General features: G+C 46.7%; 1 protein-coding gene across 3 annotated transcripts in view; it reads right to left on the bottom strand.

The window, feature by feature from the left end:
* The window catches only part of MARCHF4 (membrane associated ring-CH-type finger 4), a 99563-nt gene that overhangs the window by 26278 nt on the left and 49522 nt on the right, over positions 1-23763 (bottom strand). For all 3 annotated transcript variants that reach the window (XM_032693587.1, XM_032693588.1, XM_032693589.1), the window contains one exon: positions 2581-2736. In XM_032693587.1, coding sequence (XP_032549478.1) covers positions 2581-2736 — 156 coding nt within the window. The remainder of the gene's footprint in view (positions 1-2580; positions 2737-23763) is intronic.

Below are 23763 nucleotides of genomic sequence, written 5' to 3'. Positions count from 1 at the left end.
AGTATTCATTTCACAAGGAGGTGAGGTTTGTGGGTCCTTGCCTGTATTATGGTTGGTCTGGAATAAACAGATGACCATGGCTTCTTACAGCATTTCTGCTCCAAAAACTGTGTTTGAGAAATTCAGACATTTCTAGTAAGAATAAAGCTGGGCAGAAGTTCCAGCAGACCCTGAGAAGAAAGGTTAGGGACTTTGAGGCTTTACTTAGAGAGATGCTTGTATGTCCAGCTGGCCCATGTTATGCACGTGTAGGGTGAAGACTAAGCAGAAAGGATGCTCTTCTCACCTGCACATGCTGTGACATGTTGTTACAGGACACAGTGTCAGGGCATTGCAGCTCCTGTGTCCTCTCTGCCTCCCTTTCCTGGCATCTCACCAGATGGTGAGAGCCACTGAGGAACAAGGCATGCGTAGTGATGGGTTATGGGGGGCCCAAGCCTTCAGTCCTCATGGGAAGCCCAGGCCTGGTGGATCAGCCACTTTTCACAGCATTTTGGAAACTAGTGCTAGTATAGCATCTGCTTCCCAGCAGTGCCTTTGTGCTGGCACCAGACAGGCATCCAGGCACGCAGCTGTAACTCTACACACGCTGCATTTATTCCGAACCAAGAGGCTTTTCACTCCAGTTGCTTCTTCCCACCCTTCAAATCTCCCAGTGCTTCTGCGAGAAGTGCTGTGAAGTCTAAGTCAGCACCGTGAAGGTCCAAGCTGGGATCTGTACAGTCCTCTGGAACCTTTGCTCTCCAGAGCTGAGCTCTCTAACTCAGTTGTTCCTGCCACTCAGTTTTTGTGTTCATGGTAAAGGCCAGCAGATTAGGCCACTTTCTGACAGGGGAGCCCAGAAAGAGCAATGCTTTGCACAGGCTCTGAAACATGTATGTGGGATGTGAGTTTGTCTGTGAACAGCTCCAACAAATTTTAGCTGAGTGAGGAATGGGAAGAAAGTCACTGACCTACTGCTCTAAACAACCTGAAAGTGCAGAGCGTTTGGAGGTCGTTAATTAAAGGCAGTGCTGGCAACACACACGCTCCCAAATCTGCACCCACAAACCTTCAGTGCTGCTCAACATCACATCCTCGACTTGAGACATAGGAAGCATTAGGGCAGTCAAGGAGCAGCTTTTCAGAAATAAACAAATGCTGCTTTGTCCACATCCCTCCTCCTGTGTTTCAATCTGTTCTGAGTTACTAGGGCCAAAAAACTGAAACACTGGGTCTGAGGCTTGGGATTAAACTACTGATATCTCCAGACCAGGGCTCACGGAAAATTCAATCAGAAGCTGTAGGGACTCTCAGATACCACGCAGGCTTTTTCCTTTCCAACAGCAAATCTTACCCATGATGCTCTCCTAATTTCCCTATTTCATTTAAGTCTGAAATCCTAAAGGGTTGTCCCTGTTTCTTCACTGTGGTTAGTGACCTCAGGCCTGGAGAAAGACACACAGAGGCCACAGTTTGAAGGAGAGAGCAGGAGTTTGCATTCCCCCTCAACCCTGTACAACCAGGGACCATCACTAGCACAGTCCTTGCCTCCTGGTAGAGAATGACCTGCAGAGAGCCAGGAACTGTACAGACCGACATCCCTACAGACATCACCCTGGTCTCTAAACCACTGTAATGTCTCTCCAGTCCAGATGATGCTGATTAAGCAGTAGTGCCTGGATGTGATGTGCTTCCTTACCTCTGAGGCATTAATGGTACTCAGTAAAGGCATGCAGCAATTAATCCATCTTCAGGTGTTGCTCCCGCAATAAATCAATAGCTATTAAGGATAACTTATCCCATTTTTAATAGTCACACAGTTTTACCCTTCTGAATCTTGATTTTAAATTACCAGTCTGCAGTGGGGCCTATTAAACCACAATGCTTTTGAACTCAGAAGAGAAAGAAGGTGGGTCCTTGGATGACTTTCACAGCCACTTACGTCAAGATGTGCTTTACCTTTTGTGTGCACATCTCCAAAAGCCCACCAAGAATAAGGCTTGGAGAGACCAGAGTATCAGAGTCAATACCCCTTGTGCCATGCCACCATCATGGGAGAGCAGTAAAGTGAAAAAGGTGGCAAGAGGAGAATTGTAAGAGCCCTCCATCTGCCTCCTCCATCCTTCATGCCAGCAGAGAGGAGTCTCAGCAGGAGGAGATCAAGGTTGATGGAACAACTACAGACAAGTAGAGTCTCATCATACTCTTCTGTCACTGTCACAGACTGTGTCCTCTGTTGCAGTAAATCCCATAATGGCTCTGCCCCTGGAGACAGGGGTCTCCAGTGGATGAACACATTTGAATGGCTATGGGGGTTACAGCACTATCGTGGTCACACTGGAATTTTCAACAAAAGGCAAGTGAATGTAAGAATTGCCAAGGACAAAAAAAGCTGATTCCTGAAGGATTCCCCTGGAACCACTGAGCAGAATATGGGGCCTCTTTGAACCAGCCCCCGACGACCCTTCCTAAATGTCTCAGACATATGAATCCCTGTGCACAGGGAAGGAAAACCCACACAGGTAAAATCCATTTGCTCCCAGAAACAAAAACTGAAACAAGAATAAATAGACTTTGAAATGTCTCTAGTACCTTTACCTGCAGAGGGTTCTTTGTGCTTATGGCAATGACGTGATACTTGTAGTAACACAGCTCACAGCTCCAGCAGCCTCTCTCACTAATCCATTTGATCAGACATGGCTGGTGCGTGCACTTCACCGATCCATCACATCGACACGGGCTCAGCAACTCCCCCTGAAAGAGAGAGACAGCATCAGCAAGGCTCCCCTCCTCCCCTCCTCTCACAGGCATGGCACAGCACAGCATGACATGGCACAGCATGGCATGGCAGAAGTTCCATCATCCACCAATTTGTTCTTTGTTCCTTTTTACCTGGTTTGGCTTAGGCAATCATGCTGCCTCCATTCATTTTCCCTCTAATAATGCTTGGCTGATGTGAACAGAGATTGACAGGGATGTAATGGTCTCAAATACTTGGGTCTTACATTTTTTTGTGGAAGAGACAGCTGGGGAGATTAGAAGTGCCTAATCACCACTGAAGGAAAAGCTAGATGAGCACAACTCTTACTAGACACTAGAGGACCCACACCAGACCACAACCAGTGAACACAGCTCTGCTGGCAACCGGATATCACTGGTTCACTGCTCAGGTTTCTGTTTCTCTGCTACCTGTTTTAGAAAGTGAGGTTGGTGGTGGGTATAGCTGTGAGACAGCCTCTGCTGCAGACTGGAGTCCCGCTCAGCCCAGGGCAGCTTCCTCAAGGCCAGGCAGGCAGGAGGGCGAGCACAGATGTGGCAGCCCTTGGAATTTCTGTGCAGGCTGGCTTGTGCCAGCTGTGGAGGTGCTGTTCCTCCCTGGGAGCTGGCTTGAGCCCACTGCCATGCAGTAATTCCCAGGACTTGGCAAGCAGTGGGCATTTGCAGTGTTAGACACAAGACTCTCCTTCCCAGTGCTCGCAGACCTGGAAGGACAAACCCGACCGTGGGTGGCAGGTGTGTGCCTGGGGTCCAGGTTTTTGCATACTCATAGTCCAGCAAGGAAAAGGTCCTCAAATTTCACTTCCCTCTCTGTCCACTTCCTCCAGGCAGTCATACCAATGCATAGCCTACAGGGCTGGCTATTTGCACCCTAGGAACAAGCAAGATGGAGAACAAATTATGTCCTGGATTGTGACAGAGATATTTATGAGTGGTGGCCAAAACACTGAACCTCCTGGCTTGCTCACTTTTTTCTGGCATAGCTTTAAATAAGGTATCCAGGAAAACCCAGATTATTCTGATCCATCTGCTATTTTCCTGTTCTGCATGGGACTAAATTTCTCTCTGCACACAAGCTCAGGATCTCATTTTACAGCTTTTTGCCATCACTTTATTTAGGGAAGGACAGAGCCATTACATTTTAGTCCTCAACTCTTAGTGTTTAAAAGCCACAGTAGAGACCCCAATAGTGTATTTAGCTGTGCTTCAAGATTTAAAAGCTTTTAGAGGCAGGATAATACCAATGGGACAGGGAAGGCTGGCACCATACTTTCAGTGTTGGGGAGATGATATCTGCTCTTACACCCACAGATTAGCCCCATCATTATCACTCATGGAGCACTGGGACAATTGACCCTGGATTTGGACACTGGTGGATATGGTAAAAGACACCTATTCCAACTGCCTCAGATTAGGAAACAGATCCTGCTCTTGCTAACCCTGGTGGGAAACTACCTCAGCTTCCAGGTCACTACATCAGGTCTCAGGATTTGTGGAACTGAGCACCACACCAGGCAAAGTGATACCCCTTTTTATGAAACCTAATGCAAACATGTTAATTGTTTCATTTGTTTCAGCTAGGTGACCTAGAAATGTCGTCTTCTATGAAATTTTAGCAAAACCGTAAATAACTGCTTATGTTACAAAACCAGCCTCAGCTCTACTTGGTACTTGCTTTCATTACACACTGGAGGGGACGCAAAGGAGGGTTGCAGGGTCCATGAACCTTTTTCACCTGGAAAGGGGGAACAGGACAAACCAGAAGAAGGGAAGCAGAGAAGGATTAGATAGGAGAAAGGAGCATGTGGGAAGGACCATTTGGCATTCAAACTCCCCATGTGAGGTCCAATTTGAGGGCTCAGGTTCAGCTGTGCATGTTTCTGACCTTTGACAAGACTGGGATCTTGCTGGAACGGGACAAGTGCAGTAAGGAGCCAGCATTGGCACATACTGCCACACAGGATGCAAAAGGGAAAGGATCAGAGCTTAGCACAGCTACTCTGATTCCCAGCTTGCCAACCTCTTCCACACCAAGAGCTAGCCTCGTACAAGGACCCCTGCTCTGTGTCTCTGGTCTACCCTTCTCATCTCAGACCCTGGTGCCTTATTTTCTCAACAGCTTCATTCCTCAGCATACAAGTGCATCCCCAGCAACAAGGAGGTAGAGCAGAAACCTCCCAGCTCTGCAGCATCCCTGCCTTTCTTTCCACCTCGCTGCACAGCAGGGTCTCCTGCAGGGCTCAGAGTGGTTAAGTGCGGGACCTGGGTTTGGTCTAACAAGCAGCTGGAGGCATCAGCGATGGAGGATCAGGAACAGAGCAGAATGGAGCAGGAACTAAGAGCAACAACCTCCAGGCAAAGGCAGAGGAGAAAAACTGCAGCTGCAGCCTGGACTCAAGTTGAGTCCTTCTTCTTGGGCTCTGTAATAACTATCTATGAAATCTGAGCTTATCTCTTCAGAGTCAAGAGATGTTCATAGACATCCTACACTTCCATGGGCACCCAGTCCCTCTTCCCTAACTGGGATGCTCCAACCTAGACAGTCCTGCCAGCTCCTGTAACCTCAGGACTCAGCTGTGGAGATGAATCCCCCAGTTACTTCATTTTTGCAAATCCAGCAAAAACTCTATTTATCACATTTTCTCCAGCCGTGTGAAATATTATATCCTTGCATGTGGTGCACAGCTATTTTTGCATACTGTGAAGCCCAATTCTGTCCACAGCAGGAATTTGTAAAACACTGCCACATGCACACACGCGCACACGCACTCCTGTACCAGCAGAAAAACAAACACCAGGGTCATATTAAAGGAATAGATCCTTTGTACAGCAAAGGAGAAGGAGTCTCATTGCTGGCTGTACAGAGAGCTCAGGAACAGACCATCGGCTGTGATACACAGGAAGGATTCACTGCACAGAGAGTTCTGCTGCTAAAAGCTACACGAACATAAAAGCAAGCCTAAAGTGAGACGCAGATCACAGCAATCAGAGATGGAAATTAAATCCCCATGCCTGTTTCTGCAGGTTTGTAGAAGATGGCTCTGCATAACATATTCTCCAGTGCTCAAACAGCATCATTCCCACCAATTCCCTTTGGGGACTGCTCTCCAAAGACCCTTTGGAGGGTCTATTTCCTATTTCACAACAATTATTTTTGCAATTTTGCTTTGTAGAGTTACATCTCATCACTGGGATGAGCCTAAGCAGCATTTCTTCTTTGTCAGCAACTGGAGGAGAAATGCTCCCCAGCTGCAAGCTTCCTCCTCAGCTTGCTCAGTACCATTTGTTCTTCTGAAACAAGCAAGTGCGCTTTGGATTTAGGGCACCTGACTTTTTTTTCTGCTGTTATCTAAGTCTAAATTAGAAAAAGAACAGAGTTAAGAAAAAGTGAAGGGTGGTCTGGCTTCAGCCATAACCATCTCAACATATGCGGGAAATACTCTTCCCTACCTCTGGGGAGAGTAATATATTAAGCAATTATATATAATATTGTTTCCTATTTCTGGCTTTAATGGGAGCTCGTCTCTAGGAGCAGCAAGGGCAAGGCCAGGCTGAACTGGCTTTACCCTGAGGAGGACAGTACTGCTGGAGATGAACCAGGAGTGCAGGTCTGTTCCAGCTTTATCCTCTCCTTCTGAATTCCCAATCTGTACCCATTGCAGTACATCAAAGTGGTTAATGATTATCTGGCCACTGCTATTTTAAGCCTACTGGGAGGAGTGCTGAGAAAGGATGGAAAAAAAATTATCGCCAGTGCGTGCTTCTGGTGCTCAGTATATCCAGGGAAAAAATAACCACGTCAGGAGCAGCGTCACCCCGAGAGTGCTGGTGGCAGTGTTTCACCTGGCCATTTTATTTGTCATTTCTCGGTGCTGGGAGACTATCCACACGTTGCTACTACAGCTGCAGCTGCTCACCCACCAGCAGGCAGACATGGGATGTGTTTCTTGGGCCTGGTCTTTTAACTGCAATATAGCAAATTTGCCCACCCAATCTGCTTTAAACACAGCAGGGCTGGGGATAATGGTGTAACCAGGCCAGGATGTGGCCTTCTGGGCTGGCCCAGCTCCAGCTGTGCTAACCTACGTCTGCAGCCTGGGTTGCTCCTAAGCACCAGCTCAGCTGGAAACAGCCCAGTTATCAACATCCTGCTACCACAACCATTAAAACAAACATTTTGAAAGGCAGTGCAAGCTGTGCAGAAAACCAAGATAGCTGATGGTGATCTTAAGACCTGTAGTTTTTCTTCACCAGTGCATTTTCCCTGCTTAGGTGTGTAAAGTAGCATGAACATCACCCACAGGACCAGTGCCCTGGACAGGTCAATGAGAAGATGCTGAAGGAGTTGTCCATATGACAAGGGCTACCATCTCTCTCTGGGTGTGCACATGCAGCTGCTCCTGCTCACTGATCTTCACACACAGATCTGACTGCTAGCATTTATCTGAGTTTGTCTTGTTTGGAAAAGAAAGCCAGGAATATTTAATTTCAGGCCTTCAGCTGTGTCTCCTAAATATACTTAAATCTTCACATTGAATTTAAATGCAATGGGAAGTTTTATTATGGCAAATAAATGCCAAATGATTTCTATATTAAGAACATAATTACCGACAAATTAAGTCCGATGGCAAAGAGAAACCCATTTTTGCAGAGCTGGTAAACTTCAATAAACATCTACTAATGATCGCTCTGTCTTCACACACAGTTACAAGAGCTGCCCTTCCATCCTTTGAAATTAAACATGTATGTTACTACCACCAGCTCAAACGCTTCCCATGAGTACCCTCATGAGTGCAAGCACTGTGCCAGCCAGCAACAGACAACAAGGGACTTGAAATAAGTATCTATGGGTATGTGTGTGTGTATGTATATAAACGTGTATATGTATGTATATGTATATATATATAATGAAATTCTCCAGCACTGGGGGAGATTGATGCAGAGTGTGAACCCAGAGAAGAGTAGACTTAGGTCTCCTGTAGTGTCAGGACAGCACAGGACATGGTTATGTTTGGGGCTCTGTGGCAGGGTGGCATCTCCCCAGGCCCCTCAGCAGAGCTGGGTGCCAGTCCCAATCTCCATTTTGGCAGCAATTGGCTGAGACTTTTCTTGACTCACCTGGGGGGATCCCCTGACAGGGCAGCACCCTAAAACCTGGATAACCAACATGAAAATCTATGTGAGTAATTATAAAAAGAAATCATCCAGACTCTGCCACCTCTGTGACCAGGACTGTCTCATCCCACAGCGACCCTGCAAGACTGGGCATCCCTGTGGCATGCAGAGGCAGCACTGTCCCATTGCAGGCAAGATCTGTGTGCCTTGTGGTGCAATGAGTACCTCCACCCCAGCAGGAAGAGAAAATGAACCCCCTTAAAGGACTGAAGAAAAATCCAGCTCTGGACAATTCTTTGTGTTGCTCAGACGTGGCATTAAGCCTGTGGCTACCTGGTTGCAGTCTATGGTGTGGGCTCTTGGCCTGGCAGCTCCCTGGGGAAGGACCACATCTCTACAGGGCTCAGCTCGGTAGAGATTGCCCTCTGGGGCTCCTCATTCCTATGGCAGTATGAGTGAGCAGCCACAGCTGGACACTTCAGGCTGGGGGCTCTGAGATGGGTGTAGGAGCACAGCTCTGCTTTTTCATAGTTTTCTGCAATTTTAATGATATTAGCTGTTCTGGCAGCCCTGTGAATGGGGCACTTATCTCTGACAGGGCGATGAGAACTCTAGCGACAAAACGCAGGCATCTCCCTGCCTACAGGCTGGGTGCAAGCAGATAGGCATCTCAGCTTTAATGCACCCAGCAAAACCATCACACACCCCTTCAAGACCATCAAGAGTATCTTGGTGATGTATGGAAATGTGGGCGCTGGTCAGGAGAGGGATATATCTCACACGGTCCTGAGCTGAAACCCAGTGTTTGTTCCAGAGCAAGTCCTGTCTGAAAAGCCATCATGTCTGCAGAGCTCCCAGTTCTCCAAAAACAGCACAAATTGCCTTTCCACCCACGGAGGCTGCTGCTGCAGCACCTGTGAGGAGTGCCGAGGCTGCCACACTGCTCAGGCTCTTTCTGCAGCTCTCTGATGAAAACATGAAAGGTTGCAGCCACGGCTGCGAGGAGGGCAGGGTGGGACCTGCCTTGCAGCCTCCTGCTGGAAAACTCATCCTACTGCTACCACAAGAGACATGACTTCCCAGCTGAGCAGCTGATCCTCACAGCCTTTGGCTTTACCATGGACAAAGGAAATTTTAAGTTATCTCTGTTACTTCCTGTCTGCAGTGTTTTGTGCCTGCCACCACTGCTAAGACAGACAATGACAGGGGTGGCAGCTCAGAATTTGGGAGTGGTATGGAGAAGTGGGAAGGGAGACTCCTTTTTCCAAGCATTACTGTTCCCCTTGGGGACTCTGTCACTGAAAAGCTGAGGGACCATCACCTCATCTGGCTGCTCATCAGGGCAGCAGTGAAGCTTGCCCATGTTTTAAGTCAAACAACTTTTTTTCGGTTCAAGCAGATGACTCAAGAGTCTCAGCTGCATTGGGGGCAGGCAGAGGGTGAAACTCCTGTGCTCTCATGCCCCACAACAGTGCAGGGATTTGGGGGAGAGGCATATGACTGATCCCATCCCAGGGCTGTGCCCTGGTCAGCAGAGAACAGGAAAGTCCCAAGAGAGCCCTGAGCTGCACCATGACGTTGGTTGCCCTCTTTATCAAATTGCTCTGCTCCTACTCTGACACCTCTGAGTAGGGTGTTCAAAAGCAAGACTCCTCACAGCTCTGTCCATGTGCCCCCGTGGGATCCCCAATGCTTATAAACAGGGATGGGTGCTATGTCAGAAAAGCCTGAGAGCAACCTCCGCATTCCACCTTTCTCATAGTGTAAGCAATGGTGCCACAGACTCAGCTGGGCAAGAGCAAGGATGGATTTCCTCTGCACACAGATCAGCTCTCAGCTCCGCCAGGGAGCAGAAAAAATGGCTTATTTTTCTCCCTTAATTGCTAAAACCTTAAAGGGTTCTGGAGGGCAGGAAGGCGGGTGAGAGAAACGAAGACAAGGAACAAAACTCATGAAGAAAAGAAGAAGGAGGAAGAGGCTTGAGAAGTCCTAGGTGCAGAAAGCCCAGCACATTAGAGTGGCAGCTCTGGCTCCCCCAGACAGGAACCTCTGCTGTGGTGACTCATCCTTGGAGCAGTCTGGAGTGGTGGCTCTGCTGCATGGCTTTGTCCTCACTCCTTCCCTGATTTCCAGGGGAAGGTGATTGAACGCAGCTCCACTGAGCTTAATGTGAACTGCCAGGGAGCTGGGGCGCATTTACGCAATGCCTTGGTAACAGAAAACAGGAAAGATGTAGAGTTTAACGTAAAATATTTGGACATGACCCTATCCCTTCCTACTATAAAAAGGAAAAAAAGGATTTAATCTGGGCTAGGGCTATTTCAATATTTATCTGACAGTAACATGCCCATGTGTTTGCCCACAGAATGGCACCGTCCAACTGCTCTGGGTGCTTCCCTGCCACCACTGGTAAAGACCAAAAGGAGGTTTTTCAGGAAGGACCAGGCGTCTCATAGCTTAACACCAATTTTCTTTAAAGGAAAGTACTTTAAAGAAGCAGAAAGCATGCATTTTTGTGAGAAACAGAGAATCACAGATTATTTTTTGTTCAATGAGCTATGGAGTATTTTAACACCTGGTTTCAGGCCAGTGAAATGTAAGTCCCACTTGGCTGGGAAAGGGAGACAGTATGGAAAAGGGGATTAGTTCTCACCTGGGACAGCCACTGCTGGGGAAATGAGAGGGAAGGACAGTCCCTAAGGGTCCCTTTAACTGAGAGGAAAGATCAGCTCCATCTCTGTGTACAGGTCTTGCCAACAGATGGGCCCTTCTCAGAGGAGATTCCTCCAAACAGGAATCCCGATCCATCAGTTTTCCTCAGAGCAAATCACAACAAATCAGTCCTCAGAGCAAATCTGCTTTCCTCAGCAAACACAGGTCATGCTGCCACCACCGAACCCACGATGAAGAAGCTGGTACTGACCCTGCCCTGTGCCTGTCAGGCTGGGCTGCTCTACACTGTGCAATGCAGCACAAGGGCTCTATAACTTCAGAGAGGAGAAAGCACCAGCCCTGACTTCCCACAGGTGTTTTTCTCTAGCTGTTCACGCCAGTGGTGTCCCTTGCTTTATTTCTCATCAAAATGGAAGCCCTCAGTTTGCAGAGTCCAGGCAGTTTAGCCAGGTCTCTCTGCTGCACCTGTACCCAATCAGTCCCTCACAAAGGGGGACAAAGCAGCACAAAGTGTTGTGGTCCCCTCTGCATGGATAGGAGGAGCTTGCCCAGCTTCCAGAGATGGAAGTGACATGAGGTTGGAGGTGAATTGTCCCCTGCTCTGCCCACTTAACCAAGCTTCAAACTTTGCACCTTTAGAGCTCCGCCAGCTTGTCATTTCAACATCAGCCCTCTTTTGGGTAGCCAAACTCCATGGAAATTGATTTCCTGAAGTTGGAGAACATCCTCGTTAAGGGATTCAATATAAACCTATTCAACAGAAACAGTAACTGGTGGCCCAATGTTGGAAAGGCCCACACCACTGTCCACATGCAACACCATCAAAATCCACCTGCAAACGGACCCATTGTCCCATTTTCCTGGCATGGAAAGACAGATACCAGGCTGCCCCGGTTGCACACAGAGGCGTTCACAGAGCCCAGCTACAGCCCAGCTGTACCTCTGTGTGCCCTTGCTTTGGCACCTATCACACAGGCTCTTGGCCAGTCTTGGCTATGCTACCAAAGCATGAGTAGGAAACGTTTGTGAAAACCTGTCCCACTAAAGCAAAGCCAAACCTTACCTGAAATATGGAATAAGAAAGGATTTTCAGGAATTAAATATCAATAGCCCAAGGAGCAGAGAGCTTACAATATATAGATCATACTGGTATTTATTTGCTTTTCTCTCTACAGAAGGATTTCCACAAGAAGAATAACTTCACTTAGGTGTTCTACAGCCCACTTCATTCTAATGTCATTGAACATGTTTTTGATTAGCTGATTTAAGTAATTCTTACTAAATGTTGCTCAGTTGCAAGGAATCAAAAGGTAAGCATCTCAAATATCACCTGCTGTGCCTCATCAGGTGTGATAATAGCACCGATTAAGTGAAGAGCCTTCAGTGCATAGAAATCACAGCACTGCGCATGTGAAATCAAGATACACGAATATCCCTGAGCACTTGGGTGTTGGAGTGAGTTCAGCTCCAGACTTGTCCTGAATACAGAGTGAAGCTGTTTCAGCATCTTAGAGAAGAAATGTCCTAGTCTGTAGCTCTTGGACTTTCATCAGAAGTACTGAAGCTTTAAACTTCTGGAGACTTACTGTAGATCCCATTCATTTCATGAGCTAGAACAATCTAGTTACTTCTGAAAGAGAAATCCACTGTTGTTTCACTCTGGCTCTTCTTAATTAAATTTAAGGTATTTCAGACAATACTTAGATTTATCCTGTGTGAGATACAAGAATGAGCTCAATTTTTCTCCCTAGGATGCTGGGATAAATCTTATGCAACACCATGAAGCCAAACAACTCTTCAGCACAAATCAAGTACCTTTATGTTATGGCTTGTTGCTGTAAATTTTCAACCAATTAAAGAGGTTTTTCACTAATTTTTTTTTCCCTACAAATGGCTTTTTTACTAGAAAATTCTCAGCTAAACAGAATTCTTCTAAATATACTTTTTTTTTTTTTTCCATGGGAAAAAAAAAAGACAGCAATTATTCCTTATTATCTCTAATCCTTAGGGACCTTTACCTTTCCACTTCTTCAGTCCTCATCAGATTCATCAATGTGTATTTTAGAAGTTCAAAGTATAAAGTTAAAGCTTTCAGTGTGCAAGTACCATATAATGCAATTTTTATCTGAGATGTGCTCATAATTCAGCAAATTGAACTTTGCAGCTACTTCCCTGGGAAGCTCTTCATAAAGATACTCAGCTAATGGCCATTTCAGAAAACATTATGCCATCGGCTGCTGAGGAGCAGCCATGGAAAATCCACAGAAAAGGATGCTGGTTTGACTCTCCAGATGATAGATCCCACTTTTAAAGATAGTGAAACAAACAGAGCAATAGGCTTTTTCTTTCTTTTTTTTCTCTGAGAAAGCTGAAAAACCCTTCAACATTAGAGCTAAGAAAATCTTTACTCTGTAATATTTGCCTCATCTTCCTGCTTTCTTCACAAACAAGAAAACGGCCAGGTGCTGTTGGCAGCCTTACAGCAGTGAGATGCTCCTTCCAAAAGTGCAGCACCTGCACTAAAGAGCTGCTTCATGCCGGTACCATCAGCTCATCAATGGAGGGGAGTGGAAAATGACAATAGCACAGGATTTGAGGGTTCTCATTTGCCATAGTACCCTCAAGTGAGCCCCAGCTATGACTGAGGGCAGGGGAGTGGGGAACTGGGGGAGCTGGGAACACATTCAATATGTGGAAGCCAATACTAAGGTGTGAACAGTAGCACAGAGCAAATCTCCAGCACTCAATGGCAGCATTTCCCAGCTGGGAGCAGAGATGAGGATGTGACAGGAGGAACTGTCCCAACCGGTCTGAATGGGAATGGTTATGCAGGAGCTTTTCCTGCTCCATCTAGGCTGGTCAGGACTGGCAGTTCAGAGATGGAAAGCCTCCAAAGCCATATCTGTCTCCAAAGCTGTTTGTGTCTCCTGTGGTGCAAGGTAGTTCTCGAATGGGGGCAGCTGTTGGCCTTGGGTGCACCTGGGGTAAAGGCTGCCCCTGGGGCTGGGAACAGCTGGGAAGAGGGCTGAAAGCAGAAGTAAGGTGGGAGACAGCGCAACACACACGGGGCTGCCGCAGGGTCGGGGAGCCGCAATACAAAATAATGAGTGTGGTTTGTTTACTTTTAGCTTTGCTAGCACTGCAGGACTGAGCTGTTTCATTAAGACGTGGCCTGATCTGCTTTTCCTTTCTGCCTCCCAGACTCAAGGAGAAGAATATGCAATTACAAATTTCACTCATGTAGAGCCCTTCAATTACTGGGTAGCTCTGTTATAGCTTTTCTAAACATTACAAGACTCGTGCAATAGGACATGACATCTGAAGTAATTCATTTTTCATCTGCCGATTAGCAGAAATTAAAATGGTTCTCAGAACATCCCAATTTATGTGAGATCAAGTTCCTTATTACTACACATTGTCTTAGTAGTGAAGGCATTTCTTTTTTCTCAGGCAACCCTGCAAGCAGAGATACTGAGCAAAAATACATGAAGCAGGCAGCAGAAAGGAGAGTAGAGGCCCACAGTGACCATGGGGAGGTGGAGCTTCAGAGCCTTGCCTTCCAATCCTGCCATAAGGTCATTTAAATATCTGGCAAAAAGTCAAAATGCTTGCTGGCAAAATGTGCACTGGAGGCAGAGGCACCTCCATTGGAAATGATGCAGCGACAGAGTGAGGCTGAACTGCCTTCACTGGCAGTGAGCTAAAAACCAGGCATAAATATAAAGTGTTTCTTCAGGAGGTGCCTGCCAGCAGCAGCAGAGCAGCTGCCTGCAGGATGCACTCATGCAGAGATGATGGATGCTGCTCTGGACCCCAACATGCCAAACTGCCAGTAACAACTCTCCAATGGGATCTAGGGAAGTACTCATGGGGCTGGGTGGGGAGTGCCTGCAAGGTTGGCAGCTCAAGGTCACCCTGGGGGAAGTCGGGGGGCTGTGAAACGGAAGGGCAAGTGGCAGCATGGAGCAGCCAGAGCAAGTGATGGGATTGAGAGAGAGGATAAAAGCAAGGGGTCTCACACCACTTGGCCGTGACAAGAGTGGTCACAAGCCCTTTTGCTTGCATTTGATTTTCAAGGCATCCCAGGTGCTGGGAAAGCAGGTGAAGTCCCCTGGGGAAAGGCTGGGATTAGGAGGTGGGTGGGCATGCTCTTGCTGACTCTCAGCACCATCTTCCCCGTGACTGCAGGAGCATGGTCCAGAGCTCATGAACTCATAGGCCCACTTAGCTGAAGAGCAGCAAAAATAAACCGTGGGAAAAGAGAACAGGCAGCTTAATCCCCAAATCCCTTTGCCTCGCGTGACAACTTTCCAGTGAAGAACAGCTCAATAGGATAGAGCTGAAGGTACCAGTGGCATTGGCCACACTGCCCCCAGGGGAAGCTGCACAACATTAATTACATTTTTTCAATGCTGCCCTGGCCAAAGGCCTCCTGTATGCAAAGCTGCATGAATCCATACACCTCCTGGTGAAAAGCCTTTTTGTGTTTTCCTACTGCAGATGGGGAATCCAGCTTTCCCTTTCCCAGACAGACTATGAAACAGAGGAGAGAAGGTAGATATAAATGTAAGAATTGCCATAACATCAGTCATATGGGCTATAGAGGCCATTTTCTTTTTTTTTCAGTCTTTCTTTTGCACAAGGAGAAGATCAGGTTTATTGCGTGCATAAAAGTGAAATACACTCACAGAGATGTGTATATATAAACAGTGCCAAGGCTTTGAGGTTTCAGCACTGTCAGTATAAAGATATTAAGCATTACACAGGATGATTTATTATCTGACTCTACAATAACCTTTTGAAGATATACTGATTGGCAATTTACATATTAACAAATACATCAACACTGAGGCAATGTCAGATGCTATGCACGGCTGTGTTCCACTCCGGACATGGCTGAATTTTAAACAGTGGCCAAATAATTTGTATCCCTCAGCACGAAAGATGCCCTATTGAAATATAAATTATTACCTCTCTGTTGTTGGTCTTTATTGTTTGACAAATTGGTTCTCCTGCTCACTACACATGGGATTTGCTGTATCAGATACAGAACCTGTTTCTGCCATGCAAGGTTCCTCTTACCACACCTGGATTAGTTTAATTCAGTGAACTATGTCCAGTCAGACTGGGCTCTCACAAGTCTTCCAGCATCCTCCTGTAGCCAGAAGGTGGGCCGTCTTCTGGCAACATGTCTCCTCTGTAGCAACTTACAATTCCCTCAGCAAGTTGTGCTTTCACAGAGGAAGGGTCAAGGACCTGTTGCTGAGCTCCAGCGAAGGAGGTTTTATTGTCCTTCTAACCTGCATTCAGCTTTTAGGATGAGATTGTCCTTTGCATCCACCCAGCTGCTCTACTCCATTTCCTGGTGCATCAAGCTAGGAAAAACATGAAAATACCCAGACTGCTTCCCTGACAGTGACCTGCTGTATTCTGGCAGGATTAGTTATTCCTTCACTACTGTTCATGCTGCAAGCAGCTCAGATGGAAGAGGGTCACTGAAGAGAGAAGAGAAAAGAGGGCTGCTGTTCTCGTTGCTTTGCCCTGGGTGTCACAGGTAGAAAGGAGACAGGGTTGGAAGTCCCAAGAGCTGAGTTCTTTTAGTGCGGCGCTCCTGGGCTTTGTTATGCCAGAAAGATTTTAAGAGGTTTTTGAAAGCTCCTGGTTTTTTTTTCCTTGCCTTTGCAAAACTGGGGTTGGTAGAGACGAGCACAGAAATTATCACTATTCACACACGTGTGTTACCTGGAAGAAGTCCCACTAACTGTGTAATCAGCTACTCATCTGCTCTTTGGTATCAAACGCTGAGATGTTGTGTCTGCAGAGCTGAAGTCATTCAAGCAAGACTAAAGAAACTCATTATCCAGCTATCACCCCTCACAGCCACGCTCCAGGAATGGGAAATACCTGCAGCATCCACAGACACTCCTTCTGGGCTGCAGCGTGATGGGAAGTACAACCGTCTGGGATTGGCAGGGGCAGAATGAGCCCCAGCTCTCCCCCCTACAGCTCTGCTGATGACACACTGTTAGATTTGGGGCAATATCCAGGTTGGGATCCTTGCTCTATGTATCAGGGTAATGACTCTTATCCACCACACATGGACAGCTGTAGACTTCATTAATCTGCATGTGTCAAGGGCTTAAACTTCTTGAAAAAAATAAGACTGTTGAAGAGAAAATGATTAAATGTGGCTTTCCACCTGTCTGCATGGACATTGACCTTCACAGGTGTGCCTTTGCTGCTCTGACAGTCAGAACATGTCCCAGCCTTGAACACTGGGGCAGCCCATGTCTGCTCTGGAGGAAGGTGCCATCCCTTGCAGCAGTCCCATTCACTTGCAGGGGTGTTTAAGTGGAAGGTGTCCTTCAGAGGAACCCTGCCAGTGTTCTGTGAGCCTTTGAGGAAAAAGGAATTATCTTATTACTGCATATTCACCTAGTTGGGGGCTTCTCTTTTTCAGTATGTGTACACACAAACTCTCAGTCTGACTTCTGTGTTCTGGATAAAAGGAATGTGCAGTGGCTGATGATTTGTCAGAACTTCGTTTCCAAAAGGAGTACTACCAACTACCATGAAACCCCTATGAAGTGCCAGGGCTTAGCAGTCCTCGCTGCAGGGATAGCAGAGTAGGGTCGAGGTACCCTGACAGAGATACACAGCTCTTTCCCAAGCTACATCTGCCTTCATCTCTTGTATCCACACATTTCCACAGGCAGTAAATAACTCCAAGATTATTTTTTTTGAGAGGCAGCAAGTATGAAATTAAACCAGTGGTGTCTGCTGGCAAGGGTACTTCAGTCACCCTGAGAAACTGGAGGACTTCTGACAGCCCCAGGGCCTGTGGGGTGGAAACACTCCTTCTGTGTCCTCCAGATCCTCTCCTTGTGCTTGGCCACATCCCTGGGCTCTGGTAGCAGCCAGGGAAGCTGAGCGAGATCTCTCGGTGGGACCTGCGTCCTGGGCTTCACTGTTCAGGATCTCCAGCAATTTTGTCCTCCTGCTGCTGGGAGGAGAGCAATATTTTTTTTTCTAATTTTTAATGTAATTTCTTTAATTTCTTTGGAGATACCAGAGATTAAAGTCTGCCTAGTAACAGCACTGATGAGCACAAGCACACAGGGGGGCAGGTCTTGAAATATGCTCTGCTGCACTGCCACGTGTTTCAGGGCTGGCTGTATTACAAACCAAAAGCAGGGTGACTAGGTCCCTCCTGACCAGCTTTTCTGGTTAAATTCATTGCTTAATAGGAAAAAAATAATAATCCAAGCCCGCAACTATTAAATCTGCCTATAGTTACAGAGGGGAGCCTCCCTCCTTACCTGATTAGATCTCAAGGAAACAGGGACACAAGCTGAGTGAGCGATTCCCCAAGGTGAGCTGGAAACACGGGCATCTTTGTCACCACGGGAAGGGTTTTATTTGCACAGCCTGCAGGTAACCTGGGCAGGTGAAGGCAAGGCTCAGTGCCTGGGCTGGAGCACAGGAAAGGGAAGGCAGAGGGGAAGCAGTCACCTCGGCGTAATGTGATGAAAGGAAGCGAGGTGTGAAACTGCAAAGGAAACAGAGATGCGGGAGCTGCACTGCGAGGAGTAAACACGGGCTGGCAGCAGCACAGAGCCCTGCCCGCGCTGCCAGCACACTGCCTGCGGTCGATACCGGCCGGCTGTGCAGAAAGAGCCAGGCAGCAGCCTGGGGAGATTTGTTATTTGGTTTTCCCTATGAGGCAGGGATAAACTGCTGCTAGGACCGAATGTGTTAAAGTCATGCCATCTCAAGACTGCCGGCAGATCCAGTCCTGCCTTAACCTGGGTGATGCTTTGGTTATCTGCCTCAGGCCTTAGGATTTTGGGGAGACAGACCTCAGGGGCTGATTACCTGCTCATCGTCCCAGGGCACAAACCCTTCAGAGCATGGCTGTCTCAGGCTTTCGCCGTTCCCAGCTTTGTACAGATGCTTACACATTGTTTTCCAGAAGCAAACCCAGCACTTCCCTGCCTTAACTATGAAGCAAGCTCAGATACGCACAGGCAGTCACTCAAACGTGCCCGCCTCTGCCAGAACCTTCCCTTTCCTCCCTCTCTGCTCTTTACAACGCCTCTCTGCATGCATGAATTTCTCCTCTTTCATTCCAGACTGTCAGGAGGAGATGGCAACAGAGAGCTGCTTACCCTATGTGATGTCCACCTGCACGGTTGTCTCAGGAGGAAGATCATGTAGTACAGCTGTGAAAGGTGATGGGGCAATACCTTGGGACAGACACAGAGATTGAGGGCTTACAAGGGAAACACCATTATCCATCATCAGTGTGGGTGTACTCAGGCTTTTTACACACTGATATTTGGTTATGGAGATTTGTCACACATGGAAAAGCTTCTCTGTCCCCACCAGGCAGCACAGGAAGGATCCTAAAGTGCCCTAGAACACAGAACAGTCCTATTACAGTTTTTAAGTATTAATATTGAATTAAAACTAAAAGCATCCTGGCTTTTAGTTTCCAGGAGCCTAACTTCCAAAAATACAGTCTGGACTTCACCAGCTCAGACCTCTTCCACAAGGACCCCACACCATCTTCGCAGCCTACCTGCAGATGCTGCAGCACTCCACCTCTCCAAAGGGTGTCCCAGGAGGACTTCTGCTCAAACCTTCTCTTTACCTTTGTTATTAAAGACACTTGTGGAAAGCCATTGGGTTCATTTCCACAGTCCTGTGGGCATTAGCAGACACACCTGTGTACACTCTTTGAGAGTGGAAAGTGAGGCTGGTTTGGACAAGACAGCAGGGTCTCGGGCTACCTGACCAGGAGCAATCTTAGGATCCCCAGGAGTGAAGTCTCCACAGCTTGAATTGTCTCTCAGAGCAGCTGTGAGGAGGTACTTTCTAAGCCTCTGTTAAAGGAGAGAGCTGGCTGGACTTGGGCTGCTTTTGCTGGCTCTCTGGTGCTGCTGCTGATATTTGGGTGGCTGTGTCTATGATCAGCTCTGTTGAAAAGCAACCTGGGAATTCCTGAAGTCTTTGGTGGGGCCAGAGAAGATGGAGATTTATAGAAGGGAACCTTTCCTTGAAAGCCATGTGGAAGGAGGCTGAGCTCCCTTTTAGGCAGCAGTGTTACGGCCTTGGTTTGGCTTTAGTGGGTTGTGGTATGTTACTCTGAGCCATGCAAGATTGGTTTACCTGGTACAGTGACAATGTTAGTCTGACCTCCCTCCTAGGGGGAGGTTGGTTCATGGAGGGCAGGTACCACAGATTTTTCTCAGCCTCCCCTTTCCCGTCTCCTCTGCTTGTCTCTTAGTGGGCACACAGTGCCTGCATGTGCTCTGAGCTCATTCTCAGCCACGTATTGTAAGTACTTAATAACGAAATGCAAACTAATTTTATTCCTAGAACACAGCTATTGTCACGGGGAAGAAAAAAAGTCCTCTGGCAGCCTGTGATGACCAGAAAACACCTAAAATCACTTCTCATCAAGGAATCTGCCCCTGCCCCAGGCTGAACAGCCCCACAGGACACCTTGAAAACCTAGGGGACAGATTTGTTGGTCCTGGTCCACAATGAATCCAGGTGCAAATGGAACTATGCACTCTGAACTGAGCTGACTGGGATTCCTCCTGCATCCACCTTTACTCTGGATGCTTCTCAGGTAGAGAATTTCTCAAGAGCAGATTAATGGCTGAATGTGAGCAGGCAGCTGGCATGAGCTTTCTAACTTGATGCTAAACACACTTCATCTTTAACCATGTGATTCAAAAGCCCCTCACAGTACTCCAGTCCACAAAGGAGACTTTCAGCTCTGCACAGAGCAGGACTAGAAAATGAGACTGCTGTAGATGTAAAAGTTGTAGATTGTGTGTAACATACTCACCCTTGCTGTATTTTAGGCTCCAGACTTGTGTCCTCTATCATGAACCTGAATAGAGACCCTCAGTCAATGGGGAGGAAACATTTTTCACCAAAGATCTGATCTAGTTCTGATATTTTTTTCTCTTCTCTGATCCTTGAGAGTTTGATATGATCTTGAGGCTAAACATCAGTTTTCTGTCCATGAACTCACTGTTTCTCTCATGTTTAAGGACCACAATGATGGCTTTGCTCACCTCTGGTTACAGTTGGTGCTCAGCATTCTTCCTTCTCTCAATTTGGGGCTTGCATCATTTCCCTCCTCTCTTACACTACACTACCTCCCAGGGCTGCCCATCCTCACCTTTTTCAGTATAACCAGATTAAGCCAGAGCCTCTGTATCTGGCCTGTGCTTGCCATAGTCTTTTTCTGTGGTTCAGGATAGTTTTTCACCCGTATCAGCTCAGCTGATGAAAGCCATTACCTCTCACTGCAAACCTTGCTGTGGACTACAGGACTGCACTCACCCTGCCCTATCTCCAGGCTCACAGAAACAAGCCACTGCAACCCAGCAGCCTTTTGGTAGGCATTTACTTATTTCTCTAATTTTGCTGTAATTCTGTTGTTTTGTGAGTTGTGAAGTGGGTGTTGGCAGCGCTGACACTGCTACCTGCATTACTGTGAACCTGTGACAAGGCATCACTCACCTCTGAACTGTTGTCTCAGGCTCTCTGCAAATGCAGGCAACAGTCTCTGGGCCACCATAATCCATCTTTAACAATCATTTTTGCAAGTGTGACAGGATAAGGCATTGTGAAACTGAAGACTGAGACTCTTGGGAACGATTATGAAACACATACCTCAAAGACCCTAATTTTCTTCTTGCAATTTTGTGTTTTCATTTACACTACAAGAAAACTAATGTAGCCTGTGTTATCTGAGAGACAAGCACTGGCAGCAGCAGGCTGGAGATGCTGTTGAGTTCTTTGGGATGCTTTTCCTCAGGGCAAAGACTATTTTTTTTCTCTACTCTAGTGAATGGCTCATTAGATCCTATTTAGGTGGAAACAGTACTTATTTCACTTGGGAGATACTCAGAGCTATATGCCAGACAAGCACTATCTACCTGGAAGTATTCTGAAGGATGCTCCTCTGCAATACTACAGTAATTGTAAAAATATCACCCAGGTGTATTAGCAAACTGGGAGCTTAGAGTGATAATGTTAAATGAGCAGTAAGTTGTTTGCTAATTTGAGGTTTATTTGCTTCCTCACATGTGTGTGTGAGTTTGGAGCTGGTTGCTTTCAGTGATCATGGCTGGTTTGAAGATTGCTTGTCTTGATTCAGATTTGCAAAACCCAGTGGGGGTTTAGCACAGGGGAATATCCATGCTAGAATCAGCAAAAACATTGGAGAGGCACAGGTAACCCCGCCGTGCACATGGTTTTATGAAAGCCAGGTCAGGGAGCGAGAGTGATTATTTAGTAAAGAGAAGCAATTGGAGAAAGTGACCAAAAATCCCCCATGTGGCAAGGGTCCACCTTAGCCTGGATGATGCTCTTCTGTTCTGGGGAGGGTTTTCCCCTCACATTGATTCTGGCTGTCAGGCATTGTGACTTGCAATGCTTCTGCTGTTTCTGTGTGTGCCTTTTCTGGGTTGCTTCTGTATTAGGAATAACACACCTTTCATCCTTGTAGTCAGAGGAGAAAAAAAAAAACCTTAAATGCATTCAAGGAAGGCTCTCCCAGAAAGAGAGCATGGTTGGGTTTGATTTTAAAGGAAGGAGCTTTTGGTGCCAAAATTTTGTTGCCTTGCACAGTGGCTTGACAATATCTCCTTAGAGAGAGTAGATCATTGCAGGTAGATATGGGCTGTGGGGAGAGGCCCTTGTCCTGGTGTCCAGCCATGTCTTCCCTTCTCACTGAAGTAAATTCCTTTGCATTAGGAAACTGAAGCCTGCTTTGAGCAGAAGGATAAGATTGAAGAGATCACTTCAGCAGTCAGCTCCAGCCTCCTGTTATTGCATGTCATAAATTTGCTCTCAAATGTGCTCTGCTTCATTATAAAATCAGTTCAATTTAATGACCCAGCTCTTCCAAGAGCTCCCTACTTGGTCAGTTAGAAACTTGCTGGCGATTTTCACTGTAAATTCATTCAAGCTCTATTTATATTAAATATTCCTGTTGCAGAATAATTGGGGGGGGCTCGAAGAGCTCTTTTTCCTACTCAGAGTTATTTCTCTCTTGGGTGCTTACAGGGACAAATCAGGTCCCCTGTCAGCAGCTTCTTTTTCCCTGGTATTAATATTGCAGAGAACAGTGGGGGAGACTGTTTTTCACCATGTTGCAGGATCACATTTGTCTTTTTCAGCTGAGAAGCACTTTGGTCATTCAAAATTTCTGTATGTTCAGCAACAACACCAAGACTTGGTGTTACAAACACACAAGTCCCAGACTTCCTCAAGGAGCTCAGTTACCTTCTCTCTGTTCCAGGAGTAGAAATGTCGGACATAAGGAACCATATATCTTTCTGCTTTTGATGCGTACAGGACATTACATCAGCAAATGCAGGAATATTATTTGTACCAGAAGGCATACACCAGAGCCTTGTGAGACCAGCCTGTTTGAGGTGAAAGCCTCACAAGTTAATTAATTTTTTATTATTTGTGCATTAGGGACTGAGATATTTTATAACAGGATGCCACACCTTTGGGATTGCTCGACACTACATCAGATCCAGACTTGCCCAAGTCTCATCTGGAACTAAACCCCACCTTCCTCTCTCATATCCTACCTGCCCTAGCACTAGGGTAAGGATCTGAGCTACTCCTAAAGCCAAATGGTCTTTAAATGATGGGAACCCCTAGCTACAAAAAGGCAAAAACTGTGAAGGAAAAGCACGAAGGGGCACAGCAGGAAAAGCCCAGATGAGCTGAAGATTTTCTTCAGCAAAGTAGAAGCCTTTGGTGTCCCTCTTGTCTGTGTTTCCCTCCAAGACACAAGGCACAGTGAGCACTTCCATGCACTGAGGCTCTAAGCCATGGAGCTGGGAGGGGGGATGGCCCTGCTGCTGGGAGGACTCCCACTTCTCTTTAATGGTGGAATTTCTGTGTTTCCTGCTCATTGGTTCAAGTGTTACATTGTCCAAACAATTCATTACCAAAGGGAATTGAACAAACATCTCCTTTCATTTTCCACAATAATAGTTTTATTCCCGAGAAACCTTGTTTGGTGCATAATTATTTAATAGGTATAAGTCAAATATACTGATTAACTAACTGTTTCTAAATTTACTCACCTGAGGCAACAAAAGGGAGCTTAACCTTGCAATGATGGGATTTGAATGACTGGTTCCGTTCAGACGCAGGTCAGGATATAAG

Source organism: Chiroxiphia lanceolata, chromosome 7, assembly GCF_009829145.1.
Source record: "Chiroxiphia lanceolata isolate bChiLan1 chromosome 7, bChiLan1.pri, whole genome shotgun sequence".
Classification (NCBI taxonomy): Eukaryota; Metazoa; Chordata; class Aves; order Passeriformes; family Pipridae; genus Chiroxiphia; species Chiroxiphia lanceolata.
Note: the sequence above shows the minus strand (reverse complement) of the source record. Positions and strands in the feature narration are given on the sequence as shown.